Here is a 20571-nt window from a genome sequence, read left to right as displayed (position 1 = left end):
TGTTCTGACACCTTTCTGTCATTTCAGGCATTACGTTTTTCAGCAATTTGTGCTTCGGTAGCTCTTCTGACCTGATGGGCTAGCCTTCGCTCCCCACACACATCACTGAGCCTTGGGCACCCCTCTCGCCGGTTCACCAGTTGTCCTTCCTTGGACCATTTTTGGTAGGTACTAACCACTGCAGGTGTAGGAACACCCCACACGACCTGCCATTTTGGAGATGCTCTTACCCAGTAGTCTAGCCATCACAATTTGGCCCTTGTCAAAGTCGCTCAGGTTCTTATGCTTGCCCATTTTTCCTGCTTCCAACACATGAAATTTAAGAACTGACTTAATATATCCCACCCCTTGACTGGTGCCATTGTAATGAGATAATAAACATTATTCACTTTACCTGTCAGTGGTTTTAATGTTGTGGCTGATCAGTGTATGTGTTAAGTTTTCTTAAGTTCAAAATGATAGTTTGAACAACCCTAAATGGAATATATAGAATACATTTGTTTTATTTATATTTCTCACTTAATTTTGACCTTAAAGGTTAAAATGGTCCAGGTTAAATACAAGTTATGCTCAATCAACAGTATTTTTTGTGTTATCCTGATGCCCACAAAAATAATTTAGACTCGTCCCTCAAAAAGAACCAAAAACCGAGGTTAGTGAGGCACTTGTAATGGAATGGGCAATTTTTTTAGGTTTTAAAGGCAGAAATTTCAAACTTCTAATTTAAAACTTGTATTATTTGAATTATTTGTTATTTTTAGTTGTTTAATTAATTGTTCATTTAATTTAATTTAATTTAATTTAATTGTTGTAATAATAGTTATTATAATAGCGTGCCATACTCAGAGCATTTGATTCAACAGAACTCATTTAAAAATCTCACTCAAGTCAAACGAAAGGGCGCGTCAGGTGGGATTCGTGCCCTTCTCTCTCTGTTTACATCTCTACGTGCTGTGCGTCGTGACGCCACTGACGACCCCACCCACCACGCGCAGAAGCCCAGTAGCAGCTTTGAGCTCAGATGTGCAAGATTGAAGTGGGAAAGCAAGACCGCAAGGATCCGAATAACACACTACAAAAAGAATCCGCAAGCACAGGATGGAGGAAGCCGATCAAGGTAGCTGAATTCTTTGGAGAATGTTAGGTGACATGTCGGCAGAGATTGGTAATGCAACAAAACTCAACTTTCAGAAGTTAGCTAGCCTGTTTGTTAGCCAGCAGCTGGTTTTGAAGAGTAGTTATTTAATGTCCATGAGTTTGGTGCAAATTGGTGTTGTGACAGTCGGTCATCGTAGAGGTTTGCTAAGTTTTTTTTTTCGGTTAAGAGTAGTTTTGCCAATTAGAATGATTTATTGTCTAACAATAACAGGTTTCTATAAACACTGTTGAAACTTATCAGGGAGATTCAATGACCAAACCTTCATCTCCCACAATTCAGCTGCAAGGCTTGCGTTTTTAAGGGTGTTTAAGTGTTTTAACAACTATTTAAGATGTGTAGTAGACTTAACGTTCTTGCATCATCGTCAGCATGGGTTAAACCATATGTTAGCTTCAAACACCTGCTCCAAACGTGTGTTGTCGCTGATGAAATGACTATTTGTAATTTGTTACTTTTCTCACTTTGTTTTTAAATGTTAAATATTAACCATGTTTCTATTTAAATGATAGTGTGACTTACAGTATAAAAGAAGTACTAAACATTTTGAAATCAGGTTTTAAAGCTTCCTCTTCCTTATTTTTGTAATCTTTATTATCTTGTGTGTCTTATTTCCTCTGATGTGTTTCTTTTTCTTGACTACTGAAGTTACTCACTCAAGAGGATGGATAAGGTGATGTTCTGTTTATACAGTAGCTACAGCATCCATATGTAGAGTTTGAACTTTGACACATGATTTATATTGTTGAGATGATGGTCAGATTATCAACACGATCTCATTAATCATACCTGCCTTTTTTTTTATTCTGTGAGCTATTTTTTGTAAGCTCAAAGTGTTCTCAAATTGTGTTCAGATGCCTGTTGTTGATGTTATCTTTTGGGTGGTAACACATTGGTCTAAATCCCCTTTTCTCCCAATTTGGAATGCCCATTTCCTACTACTTAGTAGGTCCTCATGGTTACTCGCCCCAATCCGGGTGGTGGAGGACGTCTCAGTTGCCTCCAATTCTGAGACAGTCAATCCGCGCATCTTTTCACGTGGCTCGTTGTGCTTGACACCGCGGAGACTCCCAGCATGTAGAGGCCCATGCTACTCTCTGCGATCCACGCACAAATTACCACGTGCCCAGTTGAGAGCGAGAACCACTAATCATGACCACAAGGAGGTTACCCCATGTGACTCTACCCTCCCTAGCAACCGGGCCAATTTGTTTGTGTACGAGACACGGCTGGAGTCACTCAGCACACACTGGATTCGAACTTGCGAGTGGTAGTCTGCGTCAATACTCGCTGAGCCACCCAGGCCCTGTGCTTTGCATTTCTAAAATATATGTGAGTTTTTGACATTAATTTGTTTAGATTTACCATAAGGTGTTGCTGTCTTACTGTGTAATGCTATCTTGTTTAGAGGAACAAAAGGTATTCTTCTGAATACATGCCAAGCCAGTGCAAAGGGGGTTGTCTACAAGTCTCGATTTGGGCATAAAACAATTTGTTCATGCCTTTCGGTATAATTATATAAAAAAATGCCCAACAGGTCCAGTATGTCTCTTGGCACACATTTATTTACCTCTTGGAGAAAAAACATTTACGTCACTGAATGTCACCCTGCCCCTGTTTTCGTAGCCATCCTGACAATTCTGTCTCCACCCTGGTCTACCTCATCTCTGCCCAACTCCCTGAGTTCTCTCTCGTCCCTCATGGGCTGCAGGAAGTCGATGTGTAGCCTTCCCTAGAGCCAGAATCTTCCTACCTGATTCTTCTGTTCCCCTCCCCTCATCTCTCTCACGCAGGGCCACCATCTGCTCATTTCCCTTTTCCACATGCCCATGTCTCTCTGCAGCTGGTGCCCACAGGCCAGTGTTTGATCTGACAAGCAGATTGCAGGACAAAGCCAGAGACACCTTTTGTTTGTTTGTTTACCCTGATATGGTATGCAGGTAGAATGTCCCTGCAGTGGCATTGTTTCTGGACCCCATATTCATGGTCAAATTTGTTGGGATTGTTTCATGAATCAGTTTGTGAATTTGTATTAAGGTTTAGAGTGAGTCATAGATGGGAGACCTTTCACCCATAGAGGGTGTAGCCTTAAGTTTCCGTTTCTAAGAAAACTGCTCTAACTCAGTGAAAATCAATGTACTTCTTTAATAAAATAGACTTGATTGGCCTCTGCAGTCACCAATTGCTCGTGTTGTGCACAGGTAGATATATACATTAGTCTCTTGCTGTCATGGCAACATATGAAAGAAGAAGAAACAGGAAAAACGAGAAACTACAGGGAGGAATGAGGAAGCTGTTATCAAATTCTTTGTTCATTGCACATTTTACCTGAATAGGTTAAATGTGCTTTTCAGCAACTCGAGTTGAACTCTGTTGAAAGTTTGCATGGCTGTTTCATCTTTCTGCTATTGCCAGAAGCTAGTACAGATGTCTTTTGATCTCAGTGGTGGAAATTTCCTCTCCTGAAGTTTGTTGGTATGCCTTAGTGTTTAGTGTGAGCATGTAATGACAGTTCACCTCTCTTGTTTATGAAGCACGCCAACTGGAATATTAGATTTGTGACTGCTTTTATCGCTTCCATGTATTCATGCAATGTTACTATAGCACAGGGAGCTTTTTTTGTAATTTAATTTACAATGAGATTGGATTTCATGCATTGCCCAAAATTTCTCATTGTTATCTAAACTTTGTCAATTTTTCTCATTCTTTGCTTTCATTTGGTTCTGTGCGCAAAGGCAGTGCACATACCTATAGTGTGTTTTTGTGTGTATATTAAAGTGATTGATTTAAAAATGCATTTGCTGTCATTGTAGAACTTCAGTTTTTGGTGAGGGTAATTAGGTTACTTAAAGTAGCAGTTTAATTATCTAAATTGCATTAACAACACCGATTACAGGAATAGAATGGTTTCCCCAAAATTGAAAAATATTTTATAATTTACTCATCCTCATTTGTTTCAAAACTAGGGATGTACCGGAGTACTCGGAAGTGATAGCAATGCTCAATCATGAAAACTATGATCGAAAATGAAAATGCTTGATGTGACTTCACTGAATTCAAAATTCAGTGACAACTATACACTACGTATCAAAGAGGGGCCTTATTTTTAATTGTGAAATTGATTATGTTGTCATTTTCAGCGGCCCCTTGATTGTCAACAGACATCTCATAGCAACCAAACTGATAATTGATGCTGCAATGCTAATGTTTGTTCTCCAGGTTTACGATAATCAAAAGAAAGTTTATTCCACCATGTTTTGAACATCTGTCTCTGCAAATGTTTACTAAACAGGTTTTATTGTCATATAATGTAGAAACTTTGACTCATTAATGTATATTATTTAGTAAAAGTGAAGGTTTATCATTTACTGTAAATCTCCCTCTGTGCCGACATGTTTGCGTGACACACCTGCATCTCAGCGAAATCAGAGCTAAAGATTTCTGCACAAGATGTAAATCCAACGTAAAGTGGTGTTCCATTGCAGTTTCTTCAATATGAGGTTTAAAATTCCAAGTTAAATGGGAGTAAGCATGAATCATCACAGCAACAAACAACAGAGTGCAGAGTGACTTTCTGTCCAGGGTAGAGATGGCGCTCTACACTCTGGAGAAGCACGCACACACACACACACGCACAAGTCGAAATCTTACTTTCAAACATCTAGATTGAACGTAACAGAACGCAGGGTCTTCAAAATGATTTTTGACTTAACACTGCGTTTTAAAAATGGGATGAATATGGCATCATGTAAACCACGGTTTGAAGATACATGGTTCAGAATCAGTGGTGTTTACTTACTAAGCTTATTACGGTAACCTGAAGGAAGAACAGAGACACACTTTCTGAGTGTTGTTTCATTGAATTGACCAGCGAGTCTTCACATAATGATAATATGATGCATATTTTGATTATGCCCTCTTTTGTGCTTATTGTAACTTATTGACTACATTATAACAGCCTATGTTAATGAATAGACGTTAGAACAGTGAGACACAATGCAGCAGACAAAGACAGTACATGTACAAACATGTACCCCCCCAACTAGTACTCGATGAGGACTCAAGTAATTACTTTGGGTACTCTAATAGACAAAATGAGCAATTTGTCAATCCCTATTCAAAACCCCTATGACTTTGTTTAATGGGGAATTGGACAGTCAAGCTTTTAAAATGATCAAAAAGCACCATAAAAGTAGTCCAAAAAGTCTTCTGAAGCCATATGATAGCTTTATGTGGCATTTGGTGTCAGTAACCCATTTTGCTACATCAAGTTTGTAAATGTGCATGCACAAATTATGCAATGCTTACAATTTTTTGTTAGTAAATAATTCTAGAATCTTATAGCTCTGGGCCTGTATTCACAAAATATCTTAAAGGGATAGGTCACCCAAAAATATAAATTCTCTAATTTTCCACTTACCGTGATGCCATCCCAGATGTGGCTTCAGCAGAACACAAATGAAGATTTTAGAAGAAGATGGATATCTGTCAAGTCCTTATAATGGATGTACACTGGTGCCAGCACTTTGACGGTTAAAACGTCTCATTTAGGCAGCAAGTAATTCATGCGACTCCAGTCGATTAATTAATGTCTTCTGAAGGGACTCGATAGGTTTTAAAAATCAAAAATCGTTTTCAGTTTCAGATGTCATTGTAGAAATTTAGTATTCACAGTCACCCATGATTACTTTAATCAATGAGTGAAAGTGTGAAATAACAGGACGGTTACTGAGATTAAGTGAGTAGTATTCGGCTGGTCATGTGACTCTAACATGGCCATGGCTGCCCTGTGTGCAGACCCTCTCCATGTAGAATAAAACGGCTTTTCTAGGTTACTGATATGACTGGAGTCTTCGTTTTAATGTTAGTGTTCATTATTTTATTTTATTTTATTGCGACCTTAGTTAATTATTCAATAACATCTCATGAACTGAAAAAAAGTTCCCCCAATTACGCCCAAATAAAGGTTTAGGCCCCGTTTCCACCTGGATTTAAGATGCGTTTTGTGTGACGCAATCACATGTATTCAGGTGAGATGCATTACTGTTTACACCTGGCATACATCAGTCACAATGTCATTGTGTTACTGCATGATAATAAACCATTAAAATGTCAGAAAAGACAAAGAAAGAGCTAACAAAACTGCCACACTATTTCACCCAGATTGCAGTTGAAAATGTATCGAAGCACAAACACAACATTTAGAATAAAATTGTTTTAGTAGAAGACACCTTCAGTTCAGTTCAGCTTCCAATGTGTGTGCTTCTTATCTGTGTAATAGTTTTCAATTTCTGATCTGATATTTCCATTTAAAGCTGCTTGTTACTGGCAAAGTTTAAACTCTTGTTTTAGTGCAGCAGTTGAGTGACAGTTTAGGGGTGGTGCTTTGCTGCTGTGCTGGATGAATTCAGGAAGAATTACTCTCTACACCTCTAATGTGATGTGGTTACATGGTTTTGACTACCTGCGTATGTGGCTTTTGTGATCTGATCTCAAAATGGTTTAGACCTGTATTTAGTGCTGCCCACTTCTGAACAGATCACCTGAAACGCATGTGTAAACGGCAAAATGCAACTAGGTAGTGCTGATGAATTGCTAATTTCTCAGACATCCGTCAGCAGAATCATCTATTAAACTTTATATGCCCTCTCCAGACCCAACATCTTCCGTCAATTAATATGTTTTCCAGTAGATGCGTGTGTCACTGCAGAGAAAGGTGGCATTCATGTACATCGCTTGGCTACCCGGTGTAGTTAGTGCAGTAGACAGGACACATGTTTGTATCATTATACCAACACAGGATTAAGATGTGTTTGTAAACTGAAAAAAATAAACATCAAACAGCATTAACACAATGCCCATCAAAATGAGTCAAAGTTGAATTTGAGTCAGTCTAATGAATCGGCTGTCCTGTTGCAAAACCAGAGTTCTGTTGGAAACACAAATGCAAGGTCTTCCAGAAGTGTTGGTTGCATGACAGCTCTTAGAGACTGCTTTCTTGAGCACATTTCTCAGTGATTTGAGACCATAGCAGTAGGGCAATTTTCTTATAGATTCGCTAAAATTGTTTAAAAAAAGTAAATTAACCTGTCAATTGTTTCACCAGTCTGCCCCCTCTGGGGTGAGTTGTTTCTTTAATGTGTAATTTGGCATTTATTTTTCATGGCATTAAGAGTCTTGGCCTAGTTATGGTGTTGACTAACAAGGCACTAAAGGGAGAAATCTGAGGGAGAAACTCTCCAACTGTTCTGCTGTAATGTGGGGACGTTCTTAGCTGGTTTACCATTGAAAATGTATGACTTTGATTTAATTTTGAACAAGGAAACTTCCTTTTACTAGAATTATCCCCTTTTCTGTTTTTACACCCTTCTCCATCCTGTTACCCGTTATTCTCCAGCATATATGTCTGACCGTGCTGCTAGAGTTGGACTCTGTCTCATGATTCTTATTTTGGCCCAATCATGGGACACTATGCGCTTGGAATAATCCAGTAATTGATCAGACGCTTTGGTCTATTAGGGGCTTTCAATGCCCTCTTTGTTCCTTTTCTGGGGTGTTTATGTCCTTGTGGTCTCTTAGTTTAAATGGAAGTCATACCAGATCCAGTTCTGAGAGAAATTGGGTTCCTAATGTTTAAGAGGGTCCCTGTCTGTTTGTGTGCTAGTCGGTCGTTGATTAAAATCATAGCACATCAATTTATGAGGTCACTGGATTCCATGTCTATCCTGTTATTGGTGTTGTGATGGCCCCAGCCAATAGGGGATATGGGAATGTTCCTGGGAAAGAGGCAGACATTACAATCAGCAATCAGTGATGATTAACAAGTTGTTGAAACTAGGAATGGGTCCTGATGTCTAGTCGAATAGTGGTTCAACAACAAATCGACTAGTTTTTAGATTATAATTTGTTTTGTTTATATTTTTTGCGGTTGTGCTCTAATAAGCGTGCTGACTGAGTCCTGTGCTTTAATATTTCGACAGTCTGCACAGTAAAACCATTTCTTTTTAATGCAAAATTAAAACACATCTGCATTGTTTTATATTCCGTTTCACAGTTTTCGAACAATAGAACACATCTAAATGCACTTACTTATGTAAATGTACTAGTTGTTAAGACTACTGACCAAAGCAACCTAGTCTCTTAGAATCATGTTACTATACCTCAATTTTATTTGAAATGTTTTTACTTGGTTCATTGTACTTATTGCTGCAATTTCCTAGTGAAATTAGCACTAGTGGCGCTTAGGGTGACCAGACATCCCTATAAAACTGGGATGTTCCGATTTTATGAGCCATGTCCCACAAAGTTTGTCTCGCTAATCTCTCTTGCCTTCAGTGTTTTATGAAACTGACATCACTGTGCTTTGTGCTTTTTCTTTCACGAGAACAAGTGACGAGTAATGAGAGAATCGATAATTTTTCACAATCAGAATCAACTGTATTTTCTCAGAGCAGATCCCAGCCTGTGCTAAACTTTCCCCTTCACCGCTGTCTGTCTGCCCATAAGAAAGGTCTCTTCTCCTGCTATAGAAGCCAAAAACCAGGGAGATAATGATAATAGCATCGCACTGTATAGATTAAGTCTATTTTTATTTATTTATTTTTCTTCTGCTCACCCTAGAGGTTTTTTCATAAAATGGCAGATTATCAGTTCATGTACACTTTTTACCCTGTTCCTCACATAATGCTATCTGACATCAAAACACTTTTACTGTAGCGCATGACTTCTAAGTAGGGCTGGACGATGTGGCAAAAAATATTATTCTTTTTCATATTGTTCGATATCGATATTTATCACTATATACATTCACATTTGCACATTGCACATTTTTTAGAATTTCCAAGTTGGCTCACTCAAATTATTATTATTTTTTTGTTACATTCAGATAGCAAGTTTGGGGGCATAGAAGCCCTTGGGCGTAGCGGAGCAAGGAGTGGAGCGGCAGGGTTTTGCCTGGAGTGACAAGCGGGTTTTTAAAAATCGGAGCATTATTGTTTTGTCTCACTCCAAGAGCATTCCACTAATGCTTCATCACGGGCAAAACACCTGTTAACGGACCTTAATGCAAAAATTCACCACGTGTTAAGCGGTGTGAAACACTATTGGCATGAAGGAAAGATGGAATTTCTGATTTAACCAGAAAGAGTGTGATAAAAACAAAGACAAATTTTAAATCTAGCAGCACTTGTTAAAGTTTGACCTTCAGCACGAAGGTTACTTTCGCTTTCTGTTTTCACACTGCCTATTATTGAGTTCAGCTTACGGTAAAGCTTGACTTAACTACATGCTTGTGTCTTGTCTTTTACGTCAACTAGCATATAGAGAAAAAGGAGAACACGAGTGGGGAGGTGATTTCCACGATCAATGATTTGTTGTGAAATCCTTAAAGACATGTCCAAAAAATATGATGATAATCCATTCACATGTGGAGAGAAAATATAAAGGTCAGTAATGCATTTATCCCCTATTAAATATTTTGAAGAATCATATCAACATTCTAATCTAATGCATCTCAATCTAAACTGTAGGCTATTATGTCCTGCATTAAATAGAATAGAATTTTTAACAACACAAAACACCAACTGAACTAATAAATGCTGTAGGATAATTTATGCATTATATACAGGTCCTTCTCAAAAAATTAGCATATTGTGATAAAGGTCATTATTTTCCATAATGTAATGATAAAAATTAAACTTTCATATATTTTAGATTCATTGCACACCAACTGAAATATTTCAGGTCTTTTATTGTTTTAATACTGATGATTTTGGCATACAGCTCATGAAAACCCAAAATTCCTATCTCAAAAAATTAGCATATTTCATCCGACCAATAAAAGAAGTGTTTTTAATACCAAAAAAAGTCAACCTTCAAATAATTATGTTCAGTTATGCACTCAATACTTGGTCGGGAATCCTTTTGCAGAAATGACTGCTTCAATGCGGCGTGGCATGAAGGCAATCAGCCTGTGGCACTGCTGAGGTGTTATGGAGGCCCAGGATGCTTCGATAGCGGCCTTAAGCTCATCCAGAGTGTTGGGTCTTGCGTCTCTCAACTTTCTCTTCACAATATTCCACAGATTCTCTATGGGGTTCAGGTCAGGAGAGTTGGCAGGCCAATTGAGCACAGTAATACCATGGTCAGTAAACCATTTACCAGTGGTTTTGGCACTGTGAGCAGGTGCCAGGTCGTGCTGAAAAATGAAATCTTCATCTCCATAAAGCTTTTCAGCAGATGGAAGCATGAAGTGCTCCAAAATCTCCTGATAGCTAGCTGCATTGACCCTGCCCTTGATAAAACACAGTGGACCAACACCAGCAGCTGACATGGCACCCCAGACCATCACTGACTGTGGGTACTTGACACTGGACTTCAGGCATTTTGGCATTTCCTTCTCCCCAGTCTTCCTCCAGACTCTGGCACCTTCATCCGAAAAAAGTACTTTGGACCACTGAGCAACAGTCCAGTGCTGCTTCTCTGTAGCCCAGGTCAGGCGCTTCTGCCGCTGTTTCTGGTTCAAAAGTGGCTTGACCTGGGGAATGCGGGGATGTTTCTACTCCAGACTCAGTCCACTGCTTCCGCAGGTCCCCCAAGGTCTGGAATCGGTCCTTCTCCACAATCTTCCTCAGGGTCCGGTCACCTCTTCTCGTTGTGCAGCGTTTTTTGCCACACTTTTGCCTTCCCACAGACTTCCCACTGAGGTGCCTTGATACAGCACTCTGGGAACAGCCTATTTGTTCAGAAATTTCTTTCTGTGTCTTACCCTCTTGCTTGAGGGTGTCAATGATGGCCTTCTGGACAGCAGTCAGGTCGGCAGTCTTACCCATGATTGCGGTTTTGAGTAATGAAACAGGCTGGGAGTTTTTAAAAGCCTCAGGAATCTTTTGCAGGTGTTTAGAGTTAATTAATTGATTCAAATGATTAGGTTAATAGCTCGTTTAGAGACCCTTTTCATGATATGCTAATTTTTTGAGATAGGAATTTTGGGTTTTCATGAGCTGTATGCCAAAATCATCAGTATTAAAACAATAAAAGACCTGAAATATTTCAGTTGGTGTGCAATGAATCTAAAATATATGAAAGTTTAATTTTTATCATTACATTATGGAAAATAATGACCTTTATCACAATATGCTAATTTTTTGAGAAGGACCTGTATTTGCAGATGAAGAAGCTCAGCAAAGGTGAATAGAGGATAAAAAGAGTAGACCATTCACAGAGTTATAGGGCAAGGTTAATTAAAAGAACTGCAATAATAGAAAATAATAGGCAATAATTAAGCAATAATACATAGGCCTAATAATATTTTCATTATAATGTTTCAAAAGTAAGCTATAATTATTTATAAAAATGATTTAGTTTTGGGCAAATTTTAGTGTTCTATTATAGCACATTGTAGCTTTTCTTCTAGTATTGTGCATTTATTTTTCATTTAATACACCTTCTCCATGGAAGGTTGTGATATTAAAAAGCATACTGAAATGGAGAGGTAGTTGTGCGCTAATTTTTCCATGGAGCGAACACAGAGCGGGGTTTCTCTAATCTAGGAGCACGGAACGAGCGAGGAGCGGGAAATGGACAACCCGGAGTGGAGTTGGAGCGGAGTCATTAAAGAATGCTTTGAGCACGTAGAGGAAATTGTTGCTGCTTCACTCTAATCACATACTCTAATGTGGGTTCAGGGGTATCCCCTGAGAGAAAATTTAGAAAATGTAAAAGTGTGAATAGACTGTTTTTATATTTTCATTAATGTGAAAGACTAGGCTACAAACAAGTAATTTTATTGTCTTGTCATCCATGCCAGAGATGATAACATCTGATTAATTTCACAAAATTAGAACAGAAATCTGTTTTTATTAATATTCAAGACTGGTAACATGCTGATTTAATGGAGCTAAATTTATAAGGAAAAAACGTTATGGTCCAAAGGTGCTCTAAAACTGCGTTAACTTATCAGAATCAGAATTGACTTTATTCCCAAGTAAGCAAAGGAATTTGCTTTGCTGTTTGATGCATACAATAACAATAAAAATAGTAAGATAAATAATAAACTATATTTGAGATGCAACATATATAGAAAATGTAAACTGACTGGTTTTAATAAAGGAGCTGTACAGTTGTGCAAAATATGTGCAGAATATGAACCATAGCATGTGCAAAAGTACACAGAAAAGTTCAGTTTGAGTACAGTAAAAATTGGAATAGACCAGATAAATGTTCTTTACATTGACACAAGACAGATGTGGAAACTATGATAATGTAACGTGTAGTGTCTATGGAGGTGGGATAAGAGACAGTGACGGGGGTCCTAGGCCTTGTTTATGAGGCCAGCTGCAGACATGAAGAAACCGTTCCTGTGGCGTGAGGTATTAGCCCTAATGGACTGTAGCCTCCTGCCAGAAGGGAATTGTCTCAAAGATATTGTGTCCTGGCTGATGTTCAGCTCCCATTTGAGGTCCTGGGAGATGATGGTTCCCAAGAAGTGGAAGGACTCCACAGTGTCAACTGGAGATTAACACAGGATGATGGAGGTGGGTGGGCCCGAGTTCTTTTTGAAATCTAAGACCATCTCTACTGTCTTCACAGCATTGAGCTCCAAGTTGTTCTGACTGCACCAGGTTACCAGATGATCAATCTCCCACCTGTAGGTGGACTCATCCCCACCAGAGATGAGCCCAATGGGGGTGGTGTCATCTGCAAACTTCATGAGCTTGACAGACTGGTGACTGGAGGTGCAGCTGTTGGTGTACAGGTAGAAAAGTAGACGGGAAAGAACACAGCCTTGAAGGGAACCAGTGCTGATGGTCCGGAAGTCAGAGATATGTTTTCCTAGCCTCACATGCTGCCTCCTATCAGCCAGGAAGTCTGTAATCCACTTATGTGTGGAGTCAGGCACACTAAGCTGGGAGAGTTTGTCCTGCAGCAGAGCCGGGATGAAGGTGTTGAAGGCGGAGCTGAAATCCACAACCAAATCATGGTGTAAGTTGCTGAGGCGTTCTACTGGCCTGTTAGCTCTGTAGGTGAACTGCAGGGGGTCCAGGAGAGGATCAGTGATAGCTTTGAAGGTGCTCAAATTACTTCATTATCACAGAGGTCAGGGCGACAGGTCTGAAGTCATTATGTCCTGTGGTCCTTGTTTTTTGGGGGAATGGGGATGATGGTGGAGGTCTTGAAGCAGGCTGGCATGTTTCCAGTGAGGTGTTAAAGATAAGGAATATGGCATAATTTACAGATTTTGCTCTTATGGAATGATATTGGTACTTTTATTCACCGCGGCATTTAACTGATCACAATGTATAGTCAGAACATTAATAATGTGAAAAATTACTAATACAATTAGAATTTTTCAGAACTTCAAAGAGTTCTCATCAAAAACTCCTCCACATGCAGCAATGACAGCTTTGCAGATCCTTGGCATTCTAGCTGTCAGTTTGTCCAGATACTCAGGTGAAATTTCCCCCCACGTTTCCTGTAGCACTTGCCATAGATGTGGCTGACTTGTTGGGCCTTTCTCACGCACCTTACAGTCTAGCTGATCTGACAAATGCTCAATGGGGTTAAGATCCATAACACTCTTTTCCAATTATCTGTTGTCCAATATCTGTTTATTTGCCCAATCTAACCTTTTTTTTCTGTTTCAAAAGTAGTTTTTCTTTGCATTTCTTCCCATAAGACCTGAACCACAGAGTCATCTCTTTACTGTTGTACATGAAACTGGTGTTGAGCGGGTAGAATTCAATGAAGCTGTCAGCTGAGGACATGTGAGGCATCTATTTCTCAAACTAGAGACTCTGATGTACTTATCCTCTTGATTAGTTGTACATCTGACCTTCCACATCTCTTTCTGTAGTGTACACCTTTGTATGAAATCTTCAGTTATTTGGCAATTTCAAGCATTATATATCCTTCACTCCTCAAAACAATGATAGAATGATGAGAACCAAATATTTTTCAGCTGTGTTTGATATAATGGCAAGTGATTTTCTAGTACCAAATTAGCTATTTAGCATGATTACTCAAGGATAAAGGGTTGGATTTATGGCTGCTGGAAAGATTTGATCAAATTACTTTTTTCAAATAGTGATGGTGTTGTTTTTTACATCAGTAATGTCCTGACTATACTCTGTGATCAGTTGAATGCCACTTTGGTGAATTAAAGTACCAATTTCCTTCCAAAACCGCAAACTGCGTACATTATTCCAAACTTTTGGCTGTCTGTGTATATATGAGAATCAGTAAAAATGTTAGCTGGGCAAGTACGAATTAGGGATGGGCACGAGGACTCGGGTACTTGCACGTGGCAGCAATGATCGATAGTGATCATGCATGGTGTGACATTTCACTTAATTTGAAATCCAGTGACAATTATCTGACAACTAGTAGTGGGAAGTTCGGATCATTTTACTGACTCGGATCTTTGAGTCTCGTTCAGCAAAATGAACGAATCTTTTTTCGAGTCATTTCGTTCATTTCAGCAGAATATAATTAAATGTCATGTTAAATAGCACAAAACATCAAGTAGTCTACTTACAAAGCGTTGATTCAATTTGAAATAAATAAATAAAAATAAACTATAGGGTAATGCAGCCAAAGCCAATTTATAAGAAACCGAAATGTTAATTTATTAATTGGGTCTTAAGTTTAAGCTATTGCAGTTAGTTCACCTCACCTCCTTTTTCTCCGCCTCTTGTGTCATCGGGTTCGAACTTCAAAACGTTAAAAATACTTAGTTGTCGATGTCGACTCGTCAGTGTCTGTGTGTGGGCCGTGTGGTGTGACACAGCAGCCAATGCACTCACTGACTGCATGCACATGCAGCATACCGGTCCGGATCCGGAAAGATAAATGATTAGTTCAAGTCTCGAGACTCACAAACCCATAGCACAGCACTACTCTGCATAGTGCGATGGGTTTGTGAGTCTGACTTGAAGAACGAACGACTCGAAACCGAAGAGACGAACTAATCATTTCTCTTTCCGGTACTGACAGCATAGTCGCTATGGGACTGACAGGAAGAACGAAAGACTCGGACCCGGCCGAAACCGAACCAGACGAACTAATCATTTCTCTTTCCGGTACTGACAGCAGCATAGTCTCTATGGGACTGACAGGAAGAACGAAAGACTTCGGACCCGGCCGAACCGAAGACTCGCGAAAGATGAACTAATCATTTATGACTTCATGTACCTTATGCGATGTTGCGCGCATCGCGTGATCAACACAAAATGAACGAATCACTCTCTGAGACAACTCGGTAGTCCCGAGTCATATTAAAGATTCGTTCAAAATGAACGAATCGTTCATGAACGACACATCACTACTGACAACTAAACATAAACATGTCAAAGAGGGAGCTTATTTAAAATGTTTAGATTGATTACGTTTTGACTTTGAGGGGTACATTAATTATCAGAGACTTGTCACGGCAAACAAACTGATTCGATGCTGCAATGCTATTGGTACAATAATCAAAAAAATGAGAGGGTAATTAACCGTGTTTTGAACACCTGTCTCTGCAAAACATTTGCTAAACACGCTTTTTTATCATTTAATGTAAGAACTTGGACTCGTTAATGGATATTATTAATAAAAGTGAATGATTGTCACTGACTAAACCTCCCTGCCCTGCGTGATGTAACACACACCTGCATCTCGATGAAATTAATGAAGATTTCTGCTCAAGTTTCCAAGTTAGATATCTGATATAATGTATCATTCCGTTGCACTTTCCTCAATCGAAAGGTGGAAATTCAGACTCTCCGAGTTGAATGGAATGCGTAATTAATCACAGCAACAATACAGAGCATCACGGCTTTCCGCACAAGAGCGAATATTTGGACACACTTACACATACACATCAAGTGCGTGTTGTTGTGTACAGCAGGCGAGTGTTTCAAACAGCTAGACAGAGCACAGTTAAATGGAACACAAAGCAGCATCTTCAAAACTGAACTTCAAATTAACATACATTTAAAATTGCATATTAAAATGCAATGGTTATGGCATCTCCAGTTATTTGAAAATATACTGTTCAGACAGTCCCTAAAAAAAAATGGTGCGCACTTACTAAGATTACAACGGTAACCTGAAGGAAGAACAGACGGACGCGCGTTGTGCATATTCTTTCAGAATTAGAAGCGAATCTTCATATAATGACAAAATATGATGCATTATATTTTGATTATGCAATCTTTTGTACATTTTGTAACATACTATTTTATAACAGCCAATAATAATGAATAGATGATCCACTGGAACAACAAGATGCAATACAGATTCCATAGATGTTTTTCAGACATGTTATTATATATACAGTTATGAACATGTAATTGCCCTTTAGTCAGAGTACTCGAGTAGACAAAATTACCAAAATGCCCATACCTAGTACAAATCTGAACTAGAAGAAAACATCCTTATTGTTGAGCACTGATCTTTAAGATGCATACCAGTATGTAATTTGGCAGGGTTGGCTCAGTGTGTGCTGGCCCTTTAGGGATCAGCAGTTCTCTATGTCTTGCGCTGAGTCCATTTTAGTCTGCGTATAATGGTTTGTGCAGCTGGTGCTGAGTGGAGGCCCTTTATAATGGATTAGTACTGTAATCTGGGCCACTGCAGATTACAGCTTCCTTTCGTGGGCTTGCCCCTGTATCATGTGACCAGGGCACATATGGATCTTCATTTCCTATGGATGTTAAAATGGATCGAGGGGGCAGAGCATGAGACAGCCCACCGCAGCTGCAGATGATGCATGCTTTTTTTTTTAAAGGACTCCTTTAGAACTCCGGATTGTTAAGATTACAGCTGGGAGTGTCAGCCCTTGACAGAAATAGAAAACACCAGAGAGGTAAATCATTAACACGCTGCCTTCATTGCCATGGGCCGGATGTCATGTGAGACAGCAGCAGCCCTGCTAGTACTGCATAATCCGCAATACACACTTTATCTGTAGCTAGAAGATTGGACAAACAGCACAGTAAAAGCCTCACACGCTCAGTCACATGCGATCAATTAGCATCCACTGAGCTTTCTGGTCATGGGTAGCATGGAGGAACCCATGGAGGAGTACAAGTCTCCATTCAATTTTGAGCATGGAGTGAATACAAGCTACTTCTTCCTGTCACCCAATGAGAATTTCACTCCTCCGGGCTCACCAGTATTGTCATTCAGAGGTAACTGTTTGCTGAGCTGCTAAGTGGGTGTGTGTGTGTGTTTAGGTGTGGACTGGTGTTTGTCACAGTTAAACTCATGAGAGAGACAGAGAGTGTTGTTGAAAGACTATGGGTGTATCTGAGAGCCTTCTACCTGTCAGGTATGGATGTTTTGAAGAAGGGGAGCTGACAGGATAAGATGCTTTTCAAGGGGCATTCACATACATTTTCAAAGAGAGTGGGTGATTTCTGCTGAAATGGGTGACCATTTGTTGTGTCCAATGATGCCGAAAAGCTAAATACGATGCATTATGCACTGCTTCAATAATGCTTTCCCCTGCAGAGTGTTTGTTTTTAGTTGCAATAAAATTAGAATGACATCTTTTTTTTTACTGTCAATACATCTAATTTGTGATCAGATTTTTAAAAGCCATGGTCAGTTGTGCAGCCCACTAATAAAAAAGCGACCAGGGGCAGAAACGCCTACTAGCAATGCTGAACATCACGTGGGGAAATGAGTCCTTAAGGGTTGCACAGTAGCCCACATTAACCTAGTGAGCGTAGAAAACCATTCAAGACCCTCACAGATATTGCCAGCTAAACCAATCATCAATGATTAAACAGCCACAGCAACAATGGAGGGCCTTTAAAAAAACATTGATTTATCAGACTGCTTGTCTGGACTGGTATGTACCCAAATGACACATGATTAACTGTACCATTCAGTAAAACTATTTATAATTAATTCCATGACCACTAGTGGCATTATAATGCTGTTAAGATGTAAATAACTAAATTCAAGAGCAGTGAGCATGGTTAACAAATTACAAGTGTTTACACAGTGCTTTCAATCTGATTATACAGGCTGTGGGATGGTCGTTGATTTAGTCTCTGAACCAACATGGCCACATCATGGTTGGAAATATACTTTTGTACTGTGATTCGTGAGATGGCAACCATTCATAATAGTTTCAATGTGTCTCTGGAAACCCACATGTGGAGAGAGATTCAACTATAGGTCTATTCAAGGCTAGATGTGGACTTTGAACCACAAACATATAAACGAGGAACTGTGACAAAGTCATTGATGAAATCAGGGCTACAGATCAGGGGTGTCTGATTTAGTTTTCATCGTAGCACATCTTGAGTGTTTTCCAAAAATAAAAGGAAATTAATCTTTCCTTTTTTGCTTAATTTGATTTAGTTTTTTCCACCACATTTGGTATAACTAGATTTGAATTGTTATTCTTTTTGTATCATGACTAAAACCGAAACGCAAGACTTAATTTTATTACTTTATATTTTTTTATTGATTTGTAATGATATACATAATATTCTTTGTACATTATAGTATAAGCAGTATTTGTTGAACTGACTTAATACAGATTTAAAAGTCATTTGTGTGAAAATGTAACAAAAATACAAATAAATAATGCCACCATGTCTTTATCCCACAAGTACAGAATAATGTTGCTTGCATCAAACCTGTTTGTAAAATACCTCTCTGTAGGTGAACTTTACATTGGCAGTGTCAGTGGAGAGTGGTTCCCCAATTAGAACGTACAAAGGCTCTATTTAAAAAAACAATAGGTACTTTTAAATACTTTGCTCCTTCCCATTCAGTGACTTCAGGCATTGGCTATAGTCATAATTACCATGTAAGCAGTGTCATATGAGTGAGTCTTATAAACCAATCAACTTTACTGTAGGGCTGAAACGATTAGTCAATGTTATTGACAACGTCGACAATAAATTATTGTAGACAAAAATTTGTGTTATCGAATAGTCGTTTGATCTCATTAAACGTAACGAGACCATAAAAAAACTCTAAAAATGACATGCGAGAGCAGCACTGCAGTTCGTGCCTTACTGAGGGGAGGAAGAATTAAACACCTCACAGTCCAGATGCACTCTAAACGTTCAAAACAGCTTCACGTGATGTAGATCGCAAAGTATGATGGAATTATAATGCAAAAATACAAAACACGTAGATACAGAAGCACTCTCATTGTGTATTAAGCAGAGTCGGAGCTCTTTAAAGGAAACACCCCTGTTTTGCATCTTAAATGCAGTTATATTTAATGCGTTATAGCTTTATTAAAGTTCAAATAATATGGAAGCAGGTCATGTGAATATCTACAAACTCCGAAACTGGCATTTCTCTGTGTTCAGCGCCTCTTCTCTGAGTTGTGTGAATGTCCCGATCTAAGGGGGGGAGACTGAGACTGCATCCGGCTGATGCACACACTGTCACAGGGATGCTCATCCCTCGAGCACGCACAATTAATGCAGCTAAATTATAACGTGACTTATTGAATCATAATATATGCGTCACTGTGCATTTCTTATCATGAAAAATAATTGGCAATACACAGCTTTATTAATAAGAGAGAGGTTTTTTTTGTGTGTGTGTGAGTTAAAGATGGATTGATGTGAACAAAAAGGTGTGAGAGGTCTTCACCCCAATATACACTGAAACAAATATGTTTTTGATATACCAATATAAATATCTAAAACTCCTTTAAAACAATGTACATTTACATTTAGCAGCTATACTGCAGAAGAAAACATTATTATCTGAGAATGTTGAATATAATATTACAAATACAAATATTTAAAAAATCTAAAAATCCTTAAAACAAGATTCATTTACTTGAGAAGCAGCAAACAATATATTTAGACTTAGTATATTTTGTTTTTACTGCACTCACAGAAGTATAAGTGGAAAAATAAACTTATAAACAAAATTCCCTTATATTTAAGGTACGTCAAGTCTAAAAGCAAAGTCAAGCAAGTCTAAATATCTTATATGTTGCTTCTCAGGTAAATGTTAAGGTTTTTAATTTAGAGGTATTTTTAAAAGATGATTTTGTCCTTTTTATTGTTAGTAAGCACGTTTTATACAACCTTTTAAGTCAGGCACAAGATGAAAAATCGGTTAAGAGCAATTGATTAATCATTGCATTAATCGTCGAATAATCGTTCTTATAATCGTTAGATTAATTGATTATCAATTTAATCATTAGTTGCTGCCCTGCTTTTCTGTTGGACTTGTTCCACTTAAAAGTGTGTATTAGTGTGTAACTTTAGTGTATATTGCATAGCATGGATGAAATTGTGTTAAAGTGACCACAGAGCTAAAGCAAAACTTTTATTCATAATTGAAGCTTCACCCTCTCACTATGCCAATACTAGTACAATCTGTACAAATGTCATTGTGTTTATATATTAGAATGGTGACATGAAGTCAAAATAATGTAACCA

The 20571-nt window shown here is 38.6% G+C and overlaps 1 protein-coding gene across 4 annotated transcripts in view; it reads left to right on the top strand.

Annotated features, from left to right (window-relative positions):
- The window catches only part of LOC127619914 (tumor protein D52-like), a 206421-nt gene that overhangs the window by 173540 nt on the left and 12310 nt on the right, over positions 1-20571 (top strand). Inside the window, exon 1 of one of the 4 annotated variants that reach the window (XM_052092947.1) lies at positions 984-1117. The exons of 1 other annotated variant lie outside the window; for it this stretch is intronic. In XM_052092947.1, the coding sequence (XP_051948907.1) occupies positions 1099-1117 (19 nt within the window). In that variant the 5' untranslated portion in view covers positions 984-1098. Of the gene's footprint in view, positions 1-983; positions 1118-17064; positions 17329-20571 lie in introns of those variants that run through there. 2 more of the 4 variants (XM_052092945.1, XM_052092946.1) reach the window with 2 other exon arrangements.

The sequence above is a fragment of the Xyrauchen texanus genome, chromosome 26 (genome assembly GCF_025860055.1).
Source record: "Xyrauchen texanus isolate HMW12.3.18 chromosome 26, RBS_HiC_50CHRs, whole genome shotgun sequence".
Classification (NCBI taxonomy): domain Eukaryota; kingdom Metazoa; phylum Chordata; class Actinopteri; order Cypriniformes; family Catostomidae; genus Xyrauchen; species Xyrauchen texanus.
Note: the sequence above shows the minus strand (reverse complement) of the source record. Positions and strands in the feature narration are given on the sequence as shown.